We start from the raw sequence: 13,335 nt of genomic DNA, 5'->3' as shown, positions 1-13,335 counted from the left end.
GAGACTTCTATCAAATGCCTCAGATATTTCAATATTGCTGATTTTTGCAATTAGGATGACAAGATAGGTAAAGAAATTTTAATATTTTTGCCTTAGTTTTTTCCTCTGTTTATTGCATATCTAGCTGTAGGATTTTTTTTCTTCACCACCTGTTGTGTATATGTATGTTATAAGGTTTTGAAGAATGTAATTGTACATTATAGAATTTTCTCATGAGCTTGTGCTTGAAGGCTTCATGGTGATCCTTTTACTAGTCTCCCTGTCTTATGTTCTCTAAATTGTTTTTATGACAGATTTATCATAATGATTTTATATACAGTGGAACCATTTGAAACATTCAATATAAGAATTCAGTTGCAAAGTCAGATATGTCTAACTCTAAAATATTTTTCCCCTTCAATAGTGTAGTATTAAATGCAAACTGCCTGTCATCACAAGTTTTAATTACATGAGCTGAATCCTGAGCAAGAATGATGCAAAATATCAGTGAGAAATAGAAAGAATTTTTCCCGTTTCTCACATGCCAACAGCTTGAAGCTGAGCAGAATATTCTGAGTATAAAGATATTTAGTGTTTCTCTACAAGAATGAAGACATTTATTTTGAAGCTTTATGTTGAAAATTGGTATTTTTAAAAAGCAAGTTCCTTCAGTATCTTAGTAAGGTAAGCTGTCAGTGCAAGCATTTCTATCTTACATAATTGCTAAAAAGAGATCTGGAAAGAAAAAGGAACAGATGCATCTTTTGAAAGATTAAAGTTGTGTTCCCTGTGACTTACAGTGTGCTCAAGTGACGGTAAGCAGGTGGAAAAGTCACTTGGGTTCAGTTATAAAATATATCATTGTGAAGCATGTGTGTAATTAGGAATTGGGGCTTCTTTGCAGTGAGGAAACCTAAGTGTGTATTTACCATATTTATTTAAGTAAACAAACTTATTTGAATAAACATGAGGAACTTCTAAATTTTAATGTAATTTAGTTAGTGTGTGACAATCTATGAATCAACTAGCAATAAAAATCAATATATATATAAAAAATCAATAATGCTTTTAAAGACCCTCTGTGCCTTCCCTCTGTAGAAGTTAAGCACCTTCATAGTGTATCCTACCAAAAAATTAAATTAACTTCACAAAAGAAGTTCCAGCTTAATATTAAACCCAGTAAAGAGATTTATCTCAATGTCAGGTTGTGCTGGAATAGACTGAGGAGCAAGGAGAGAAATGAGCCAGTCTTCTGCAATGATCTGCAAAGAAAAAAAAGAGCCACCAGCAAAGCTGCCCAGGACCCTTCTCTGAGAATGGCATTGCTTTTGTCTAGAATATTTGGTATCTTTCCAAAACCTCTTTTATTACAGAACAGTATCAGTTGTTAAGCATAACCACGTGTAAACTTTGCAATTTACTGAATCCTTAGGAAGGCATCAGGTAGCAGTAGCTCTTGGAACTGCACGAGGGCAACGCTCTGCTGCACCTCCCTAAAGATAACTGATGTTGAAATTCATAAATAATTCAAAAATACTCGGAAAAAAACATGATTCATTGCACAATGTGCAACAGAGACAGATGAAAAGTGACTACTCCCTGCCATTTCCACAAGGAGAGTTTGAGGGTCTGTAGTAAACTTAATCATATTTGCAGCAAGTTGAATAAGCAATTGAATTTCATTCAGGTATTTGTTTCTGTTTTTGATGGATTTGCTGAGTCTGCTTCCACAGACTCCTCGTGTTTCCTTGTATGCATGGAGAGTGCTCTGAATCCCAATTGAAGAACTATTTGCATATTGATATTCACACAAGGAAATTATAGCAGAATAGCTGTGTGTAAGCCAGGCACCTGGCTCCTGGAACAGATATTCTCAATATAAACAGGGTTTAGGGCTCTCTGAAGCCAGGAAAGGCTCCTGTCCCTTTAGGACTACTCTTTATTCTTTGACTCTCATGCCTGCTTACACACAAACCCATATGGATATATTTCTGCAAATAAATACCTGGTCATAAAGTTCAACATTTAAAAAGTAAAAACGCTAATACACCTTTAATTAAACTTGTTTTATTATTTGAGAAATCAGAAAAGCACTCTGGAATTAAGGTTGCAGTGATAATGACAGCAATCAAATATCCAAAGGTGTAGTTTTAAACTAACCCCTGCTCTGAATGTTGTCAGTGCCATGGCAGAGTCCTGCTGAGTCTTTCCATGAAGCTTCTTGTGGGTTTTGTAGAAGTGCTGCTGCCATTAGTGTAGCTCTTGAGAAGATGCTGGTGGTCTCTTTCATGGGTTACTGTGTTAATAGCTGGCATTTATTAACTCCCCCATCCTAATTGGGTCCTTTCAGATGCTCAGCCAACTGGTCAGGCACACAGTGTGAGAGGCCAGCTCCCAAAAGCAGCAAGTCTGACAACATCAGTACCAGTAAGTACTTCCAAAAACTGCTGGAACTTGTCAAATTTGGCTCATTAGAAATTTAAGCCTTTTGCTACTTTAATATGTGACTCTGTGGTGTGAAAAATGCTGGCTATTTGTACTTTTTCCTTAAAAAAACCCCAAAATGTTGATATTTCTTGACTTTCTGATTGCCATTTGGTGTTGCACAAGGTGATTTAGATGCAGTTCTTGGGCCTCACACTCTCTGCTCCAAGGGCTAGCTGCACTTTTCTAAAGGAAAGAACATCAATTGACAGGCATTTGGTCATATCAGCCTTGTGCAGGGCAGTGGGAGACCTCTGACCATTTAAATCTTACTGAAAGCATCAAAAATAGAGCTGTAAGTAGTGCATAACTTTTGTATTGGCCAGCTGCAGAGGGGTGAATTTTACCTACTGTGAAAATCGACCTGAAAGTAAGAATAGCTGCTGCCAAATTTTTTTAAACATGTCTGTAAGCATAAAAGGATGGCATTGCTGCACTCTTGTCAGCTTCAACTGGCCAAGGCTCCCTGCAGAGTGGTGAGTGTGTTCTGTGCCCTGCTCTACCTGCCTTGGCCACTTTTAGCCCAAGTGGGGCAGCACAATGAGCTGCTGCTATCCAGGTCAGCTTGGTGCTCAGACAAAACCTCCCCAGCCATCCAACAAGAGACAGAGCACTCACAAGCTGGAAACAGGCAAAAAAGGAGGGGAAATTTGGATCACTGCTAAATTGTGAGGGCATAGCAGCTGCAGTTTGGGGAATGGGCTTCTCCAGACCCCAGGGTGCACCATGGCCACAAATGGCAACTCATGCCTGGTGGGATGTTTTTTTCAGGGCTTTTTTCCTGAATGTTTACAAGCCAAGTCAAAATTACCTTTTTTTTGGCACCTAAGTAGATCTTAATGCAGTTATTGGTCAAATGTTTTCTTAAAAGAGCCTTGCTATAATATCCTTTACTTGCTGAATCTTCATAAACTGAAGTGAACTCAGGATGCTTCAAGTTTTTATTCAGTACTTCATTTCATGTCTCTGACAACCTGACTTGGCTTTCAGGCAGAAAGCCTTCAGGCAGAATCCAAAGCACTTTTCAATTCTTTATTTAGACTGTGCTTAATGTGGAGCAGACACTGCCAGCAGCTTATATTTTTTTTAATAAATCAATAAATGTTGCCAGTGAAACGACTAGCAATATTTTTGTTTTCCACCAGTTAAGGATTGTAATATTAAAGAAAATACATGCCACTCCACGCCAGCTTTATGCTGGATTCCTACTTTTATAACTCCTGTATTTATAACATAAAATTATTTGTTGCATGTATTACTTTACAAGCAGATACTTAAAGTAAGGCAGTACAGTTGGTGACCTTGTTTTTGCAGATAGTCTCATTTCAGTGAAATTATCTGCCAAAATAATGTGAAGCCCATTTTGTTCTTCCCTGTTCCCTCCTCTCCTTTAACACTGCTGTCTGATCTGTGCACTGTTTTTCTGCTGCATTAAGCATCATTGTAGTTTTTGTGATTGCTTATATCAACATAACAAAATTGTTGGCTCTCGAGTAGAATGCAGAAAAATGCAGCAAAATGCAGGAATGCACCAACCATCTAGAAATGAAGATTGTTCACTGCTTTTTATTTCCCCACAAATAAAGATAATAAATACCTATAAATACTAATTAATTATTCAACCAGAGCCAAGCCTACTGGTTATTTTAAATAAATAACTGTGTGACCTAAACTGCTGAAGGTCCTGGTGGCAATCAGTGGCTGTGTCAAATTTTTCAGCAATTCCTGATTTTCATGGATGGCTGCTGCAAATGAGGGCAGGGAATTAGTCCAAAGTATATTGGTACCCAAAAAGAGGAAACTCCTGGTTTATTTATAAAAGTACTTGTGTGTACACTATTATCTGTAATGAAGTTGGGGTTTTTATTGATCAGCATTAAAATCTCAAATTGATGAGTGAAGCTCATCACATGAAATTGCATTGTTGGTGTGGGGAATAATTCTCTTTTAATTAAGTTAACTGTTTTGCAGCTGTGAAGCCATGATTATTCAATGTCATTTCTTTCTGTTTTAGGAAGCATAGCAATCATTGTCCCTCTTGTTTTACTGGTGACTTTGATCACAACTCTTGTAATTGGACTATTCCTTTGCAAAAGAAAACGAAGGTAAGAAATTTTACATTGATTTATGAAGTAAAAAAAAAAAAAAAAAAAAAAAAAAAAAAAGATCTTTAAAGTATTTGCATCTTTCTGATATACAAAAGATGACTTTTTGTGAGGAAAAATGCACAACAAATTACCCAAGACTTGTATCTGGAGGCAGCAAATCAGTTACATTTTGATTCTTGCTGGAGCAACCACCTCTGTTATTGATAGTTATATTCCTCATGCAGTAGATAGAAAATTGTAGGTCTTTCCCACTTTGCTCAATCTTGACAAGGCTGTAGAAGTGTTAATAACTTTATCCAGAGGCTTAGAGAACTTAACAGAATTAATCTGATTCATTGAAACCACATACTCAAATTTTGAGAATGGTTAACGTCTTTGAGTTGTATTGAAGATGTATACAGTACTTAAAGTATTTACTGTAGAGTCCCAAACCTTTCTCTCATTTCTGTGTTCCTTTATTACCTTGCACAGAAAGCCAAATTTCAGCACTGAGCAGAGAATGTTTTGTTCTCCTGAATTTGGCTGCCTTAGAGGTGATAATGAGCTTGAGGACTTGTGTTTGCCTTTTTGACTTTGGGCATTTCTTCCAAGGCCATGTTTGGTGGCCAGGGGAGGCAGGAATGTTTCTGCTGTATGAGACACCTGAGAGAGCTGCCCCCCTTCATGTATCCAAAGAACATAATGTTGATGGATATGCAGATTTAGCAAGGGAATATTCTGGTAATAAGGACATGGCCCACTAGGGAAGGCAGGGTGGGAATCAGAGAACAAACCATTTACTCCAGGCTTGTGGCTGTCCTGCTTGCTGGCCTTGAGCAGCTGTCTTCTTTTCTCCTGGGGCTTGTTACCCCACATCTGAAACCAAGATAATGTCTCTTTGTAAAGTCCTTTAGAAATAACTGATGAATCTGCTCTTTCTGCAAATGTGGCCCTTTATGAGACTATTTCACTGCTCCATGCTAAAAGAATCTTTTCAGTTATGATCTGGCATCACATGCAGCATCTCTCTCCCCTGCAAACTGATACAAACTAGTGAGCATCAATTTTTAAAACCTTTTTGTAAAGCAAATAAGACAAATACATTTCCTGACCATACTGTTAGTAATGCTGACCCTGCCAGACTCCATGGATGTCATTATGTGCTGCTGCACCTAAAACACCAAGTTTAGTGATAGCCAAATCCTGAAACCAGTTGCTGCTCTGTAAATTATTTAGGTTACTGAGAATCACTTGTTAAATAATAGATTTTCAGTAGAGAAATAGAACTAGCCTCAAAAAAGGGCTTTCTTCCTAAAATTATATTTGAAAATGTTTTTAGAGTTATTTTATCTCTTCAGAGAAGATTGACAAGTATTAAAGTAGGTGTAGTTGTTCAACACTAGCATGCTACTGTTAAGTGCCCATTTTAGGAAATATTTTTTTCAATGACTTTCTGAAAAATACAGATCATTTAGTATATTGGATTTCAGACATTGACTGCATCTTACTCAGCCAACAAGAGGACTCGACTCTTATCATCCTGGCTGTGACCTCCCTATTATTTCCTTGTAATTCTAGAGAACATATTGCATTGGGAAAAAATTATCCTCTTGAGGTTATTGCTATTGCTCAGGCTGAAATCACCTCCTTAGCTAAAAGAGATGAATTCAGAAACAGAAACAATTCAACTCAATCACTTATCTTTACTGATACCTAATGCAAGGTTAAAAATAAGGCTCTGTCTTTTATTAAAGCTGGAAAGAAAATTCAAGTTGAACTTCAGTGTTCCAATCACCACTGGCAGGGAATACAAACTGGAAAGAGGAGAAGTTCATACATTTTTAATGCACCATGATGAAACCATTTGCTTGTCCACTGTTTACAGCTGACTTTGGGCAACTGGTTTGAAATAGAAATGAAATGAATTAGCAAGGGGACATAACTCATGTTCTCTCTGTCTTCATTCCTGCAGGGAATCTGTGATGACTTTGCAAGGCTTTCCTTGGAGTGAGGGAAATCTGGAAATAAGTGGAGGAAGTCAGGGTTGTAGACAGCGAGTTAGCAGTTTGTATGGATTCATACCACTACAACCTAACTGAGAAAAACAATAAAATTCTGCTTCCAGCTTCTGTCAGATCTATATGTAGACTCAGATTGCTACTTTGCTTGGAAAATTGAAGGATTTTATGATTGTCTCTGCAGGAAATGCTTTTTCATTCTGTTGATCTTAGAGATTAAAGAGGAACAAAACACCCAATGACTTGCTTGAAAGTTCACTTTCTTGTTCTTTTTTTTTTTTTTTTTTTTTTTTGTATGTTTCTGCATTACAGGACAAAAACTATCAGAAGACAACCAATGATAAATGGAGGAATCAATGTAGAAATTGGCAATCCATCATATAACATGTATGAGGTGGGCCATGACCACAGTGAAGGTGGTCTTTTAGCCTCAGATTTTACTCTAAATGCAGAAAAGGTAATTTCTCTTTCTAGTGGCAAAGCCATTTCACATCTTGCAAAGGTTTTGTCTTTAAATGTAATGAATAGAAATGTAGAACAATGACATTTAGATTTATTTAATGAATATAAAACCAAGTTAGATTTCATTAGAATAAATGTCATGTATATATTAACAGCTGTTTTGTAGTCTGATGCTGTCTGATGGTCATTTTTCCTAGTGCCTGCATTTTATCAAAATAGAGTTAGAAATTAACTACAAAATGATTGTTATATTTTTTTTTTTTTAAATCAGGGCAGACATGTCTATGAGCTGCCAAACCACAATCTGTCCTTTCAGTCTAGTGGCAAATATTTTAAATGGAAATATGTTATAGTCCAAACTCTGCCTGAAGCACAAAAGAGTGCATGCATACATGTGAGATGAACTTATTTCACACGTGAAAACTTCCCAAGGCACGAGGAGCTGGGATTCCTGACGGGGCAGACAGATCAAATGTTTGCACAAAGCTAGTGAGCATTACCATGCCCTTGTGAGAGATGCTGCCAGTCCTGGAAGTGCCTGAGTGATGTGACACGGGATGAGCAGGGTAATGCCAGGATATCTCAGCCAGAGCCCCCTAATCAGACACACACCAAAGGGCAGCCATCACTCTGTGCTGCTCCTGACAGAGCAATAACGGGATTACTGATGGCTCTGGGAATGCCAGCCCTGAATCACACAGGCACAGGGCTCAGTGCAGGAGGTAAGCTGAAAATGGAGTTACTCAGAGAGGCTGAGCCAATGTTTATTCTGAAGTCCGGCCCTAATCTTTAGTGGAAAATTGTTGTAAAGTGCTGAATTTTATTCTCGTGTTGAATATAAGAGTTTTTCGTGCTGAGGATTACCTGGAAGGAGGTTTTTATAAATGCAGATCACTCTAAAATTATGTTCTTTCTTGGTGCACTGTTTACCTAACAGTGTTGATAAGTACACATGGAAAATGCTCTGTGAGCACAGAAACTGAAATTTTCTGTTTATACAGGCCAGATACATAGGGGGAGGGTCCACTGCATTCAAGCTTCCCCACACAGCTCCATCAATCTACCTAAACTCTGACTTGAAAGGACCACTATCAACAGGGGTGAGAAATGATGATCCAAGTCCATTCCATCCCACCACAGCCCCTTTGTAAAAAAAGTCTGTCTGTCATTTTTTGAGTAGAGGCATCTTCTGTTTATTTTTAATTTTGTTTTTCATCTTTTAATGGAATGAAGAATGACAGTAAATAATACATTTTCTATTTGAAATTAAGGGTCTCCCTCTGCATACAAAATTTCATCTGTACCCATCATTGTAACACGATCTAAAACTGCAAATGTGTCTTTGCAAAGGAATAAAAAACCAGTAAGCAATGTGATGCTTTGCCATAATATTATAAGTTTAGTATGGTCTTCACAGCCATGTATCCTGAATAGAATTGCAATTTGTATGCAATTACAGGCATTTAGTGAAGTTTATCAAACAGAATGATTGTCCCAAATAAGTGAAACAAGTATTTTCTAGAGGAATTTGATGCACATAAAAATTAACAATTTCCTTCAATATTTGCAAAGCATATTTTAATTGTTCAGATTTCAAAGGATTTGTATCATAAAAGAGCTCCTTCTAAAACATTGGATTTTTTATTGCAACTTAGTATGAGATTTATACACAACTTTATATTCAACTTAGTATAACTTTTGCAAACGTTCAGATTTAAGATACAAAAGGAACACAGCACAACATTCATTTCCATGTGCCTCAGTTTATATCCATCTTTTGTGCCATTCACATTTTTGCATGGTTGTAATATGTTGTATTTGGAAGCTTAATAATTTTTATGGGGTGTGTTTTTTCTGATGGAGCACAGAACCATGGATGATGAAAGCCAGAATATTCACCCATCTTTAACTTTTTCTCTTAAATTCTGGTCACTCCAGCTTCTTTCTGCCTTGTACAATCAGTACCACTCAAAGAGGTATCATGAGGCAGATCCTAATATTATATATAATTTTGATAACTTAATTAGGCACTGCATAGATACCAAGGGTCTCTGTTCTTTTGTGCTTATCATCCTTAATAATGGTTGTCAATGAAGTTTAAAAGTCCTGACAATTGAAATAAAACTAAATTTCTGATTTTAATCATGACCACAAAAGTAAAGATATATGGGGACAGATAGGTAGAATTGAGAGTAGCTTTTCTCTTTTTTTTTTTTTTTTCCTCTTTTTGATTTTTTTTTTTCCTTTTTATTAATTAAATAAAGTGGCTCACCTTGTTCTGCCTCCATTCCAGGAAAGTCTGGACCACAAGGCAGTCACTTTGTCATCTGTAATAGATGGGATGGGCAACTTTTAACTCACAAACTGAGCAGCTACTGTAGCTATCCAGCCAGAGGAATATCTGAATCCTGGGCTCAGAAAGAGTTGAGCAACAAGGAAAGAAAGAGCTAAGACTAAAGTTATCCTTCATTCCTTGTTTCCCAGGATGTACTCAGGATATTTTCAAGTCAAACCCTGTTCTGCTTTGGCCAATTCAAAGTTTAGCCACCTCTTATTACACCAAACAAATTAATTTCCCTTTTTTAGAGCTTGTTGGTGTTCCACTCAATATCTGTGCAAGCAGAGTAGTGGTGATAAATTAGTTATAAAAAGAGGAGGATTTTGACCACAAGGTGCTCTTTCCTGTTATAATGGGTAAAATCTGAACTCTAATTGGATAGAAGAGTTCTTCTGGACACAATAAAGGCACAAAGTATGAAGGAAGTAGTTGAGACTCAGGGGATTTCCTATGTATACAATGAAGTGCTTTGCAGCATTAAAAATGGACTTATCCTATGCTGGAGTGCCTCTCATTTCAACAGATATTTTTCATTACAGTCCAAACCACCAAAATTGCTGAGGAAAAACCTCTCAATTTGTAACTACTATGATATCTTAACAGTTATGCTGGTTTATTATTAAAGTTTAATTTACATGACAAAAGTCTTGAATTTTTGGTCAAATCATGTTGTGTATTTGGGCCACAGAATTCGAAAACATGGTCAGCTATTGATGGGATGCTGATGTCTTAGAACAGGTAATACATGGAAACTGTTGGCTGCAGTTTTCTACTGTTAAACTTGTCACATGGTCTCACAGTGCACCTTCTCTATAAACTCCTTCATATCTATTCTGAAATCTTCCAGTGTAATAAGGTGGACAAGTCAACCTCAGAGACATTTTTTCAAGGCTTTTCATTTAATTTTCGTTGATGTTTTTATGGTTTTAATATCATAATATGCTGCATGTCATGCCATTGGTTACTTTAATAGCATGTCTCATCATGAATTTAATTTTCAACTTAATAATTAACTCATCATCAGGTTTGCAGACGTCCAGGTATCTATTAAATATGTCCTGTTGTATTTTATGTGTACTTGTTCTTGCTTTAACCAAGCCATTTCCATCTCCATAAATGCTAATTTTGATTCAATCTGACTGATCTAATGTTTGCCTAATTTCTCTGCAGCCAACAAATTACGCCAATCCAGTATATGCAAAGTTATACGTGGATGGACAAAACTGTCGAAACTCCTTAGCAAGTGTTGATGAAAGAAGAGAACTTCTTCCAAAGAAAATAGATATTGGGATAAGGGAGACTGTGGCATAATCTGCTGTTACCTTTTATACTCTGTATAAATGTATAAAATATAAGGATTACTTTTCTATGTACCAACAGTATTATAATTGTTTTGGCATCAGCATTACCTCTGTTTTTTGTTTGGTTGTTTGTTTTCTGGGTTTTTCTTTTGCTGATGACTTTTGACTGACCATTTGTAAGGTATTTTTATGAAAAAGAAACTGCACTACGGTACAATTTGCAACAATGCTGCTGAAATAACACACCTTTAAATTTGTTAAAATGGCAAACAACATATTCGTTTGTAGCGTGAAAATGAGCAATCTATTTTCTATGAACTTTTTTGGTTCTACTTAATCGATGAAGATGGTATCTGCACTTTTTCATTATGTAGTCTGGAAGCTGTAGTACAGTGTGTAATTTTGTTTATTTTAAATGGTGAAAGAATGATTGAATGGTCTACTCTCTTCTTTGTGCCCATTAGAAATTCTCTTCAGATCCTGGTGAAGCTAGATAACTTCTCACAAACAAACATAACTTGCTTTTAAATTAGCTTTAGGTTGCCAAGAAGTAAACAAGACTATAGAAATGAAACATCTAATGATCTGCATGAACACAATGATTATGTTTCAGAAATTCAGTGACTGTACATGATATACTAAACATATATACCATGTAAACAAGCTTTGTATTTATTAAAACCTTATAGAACATAGTAATGATATATCTTGGAAGCTGAAACCTTACTTGCTGTGGGACAAAGCATATGAACACCAACAGTCCTGTAGGACAGTAGCCACCCTAGAGCACAAGAGGGCATTGCCTACACATGCTTTACATGTTTATTCACTTAATCACACGCAGTTCTTATGGATTAATAACTCCCCAACACACACTGAGCAGCAGGGAAAAAGCCAGACCCCAAAACTTTAAGCACACTCAGAGGATCGCAGCATTCGGTTTTGACAATCACAAAAACCCCCCTCACACCTGTTTAGTGTTGTTAAAGGATTCAAAACACAGCAGTTTCTTTAAATTCAGATGAACTGTGGTATTGTGGAGGTAAAAGGAACCAAGCTGCATGTTAGTGAAACCTTAGCAAAGCCCAAGTTTCAGTAGTCTGGGTTCAGTATCAAAGTCCAAGTATCAAAAGTGAAAAGCATCAGTATCAGTTTCCAGCACTTCTCTGACCTGGCCTGTTTTCTGTTGTTGCTAAGAAGCAAAATCCGACTCACCTTTTTTAATTTTGATGGAAATAAAGAATACAATTACTTTCAGGTTTGAACTGAATCAAAATATTTTATACATAACTTTAAAGGCACAAAAGACGTGTTCACACATACACTGTGGAGGACTCTTCCTTCCTCTGCTAGACATGACTGACTTTTAGCTATCATAATATATTAACCTAACAGATTAAATATGTTTGTGGTTGCTCTTTATTCCCTTTGTACAAGCATTACAAAAATAACTGCTGTTTTATAAGAGATTTTTGTTGTACTATTGTGCATGCATACTACCTATTTCTAAACTTTGCCATATTGGGGCCTTTATAAAACTCTTGATTTATGTAATACTAGTGCAATTTTGCTTGAACAATGTTATGCATATCATAAACTTTTTCAGGTTCTTGTTTAAGTACATTTTTTTAAATTGAACAGTATTTTTCATTTTGGTTATAATAGTCATTTTGCCTATGTTTCTACAATGAAGTGTTAAATACTTTATAAAAAAAAAACTGTTGACTGATTTATTTAAATGAAAATCTACATACTTAATTCAGTGTGTTGACTAATTTTTAAATTTAACTTACAAAATGAAAGCTAAAGAAAGAGCAAATTGAAGCAAAAGAACATTACTTTGTACAAATGGCTAAATCCATTTTCTTAATGAAAATTTTTGCTTTTTATACAAATTCTATTTGAATGTTTTTGCAGCTCTGCACGTGTTTGGATGACTTAGGTGTATAGCTGTATATTAATGTCAATAGAATTTTGAAGCTATTATTTTTTCTATTAAAAAAACTGTATTAAATAGTTTCATACCACACAGCTACGATTCCACAGGTTCTGCCTTTGTTCTGCTGACATCATCAGAGATGGATTAGGCCCTGGTTTTTTTAAATTTTTTTTTCATAATTACAGTTGCTATGAAGTGTAAGTAGTTGGACATTTCAGAAACTCTGCCATTCATTTTCTGGCAGAGAACCTCTTATCTTCAAAACTCAGGTAGATCTAAATTTTATGGGTATAGAAGTAAGATGAGTTTTAAACCATGAATTCTTACACAGGTCTGTTGTGATGTCTTAGTTTCCCTTCACTGAGACATTTTATTTACTTTACACTTGCTATTCATAAATAAGAAATTTATTTCCTTATAAATACACATCTGATATTAGTGGAGCTATTAAATATTTGATATTAGATCAGAATGAGGTAATAAGTACGTAGGCAAAATTTTGATGAAGATACTGAGCTCCACCACTGCCATAATTAATAATCTTTAAATTGCACATAGATGAAATAATCCACAATAGGTTTTTGTTGTTGTTTACTTTTCCAAGGTTCTCCACAGGGAACTGTTTCCACAATCCTACAACAGCCCCAGAATCCCCAGGTTCTGTAGGTGGGCAGAACACACCAGGAGCTGAAGGGTGAAGGACTGAGAACCTGATCAATTAATTACA

The 13,335-nt window shown here is 36.1% G+C and overlaps 1 protein-coding gene across 1 annotated transcript in view; it reads left to right on the top strand.

The window, feature by feature from the left end:
• Window positions 1–12,698, top strand: part of LRP1B (LDL receptor related protein 1B) — a 608,586-nt gene extending 595,888 nt beyond the window's left edge. Inside the window, exons 87-91 of the mRNA XM_079310839.1 lie at window positions 2,330–2,406; window positions 4,478–4,568; window positions 6,881–7,025; window positions 8,032–8,130; window positions 10,539–12,698. Coding sequence (XP_079166965.1) covers window positions 2,330–2,406; window positions 4,478–4,568; window positions 6,881–7,025; window positions 8,032–8,130; window positions 10,539–10,679 — 553 coding nt within the window. The 3' untranslated portion in view covers window positions 10,680–12,698. The remainder of the gene's footprint in view (window positions 1–2,329; window positions 2,407–4,477; window positions 4,569–6,880; window positions 7,026–8,031; window positions 8,131–10,538) is intronic.
• The last annotated feature ends 637 nt before the right edge of the window (window positions 12,699–13,335 follow it).

Source organism: Erithacus rubecula (genome assembly GCF_903797595.1).
Source record: "Erithacus rubecula genome assembly, chromosome: 8".
NCBI classification, from domain to species: Eukaryota; Metazoa; Chordata; class Aves; order Passeriformes; family Muscicapidae; genus Erithacus; species Erithacus rubecula.
Note: the sequence above shows the minus strand (reverse complement) of the source record. Positions and strands in the feature narration are given on the sequence as shown.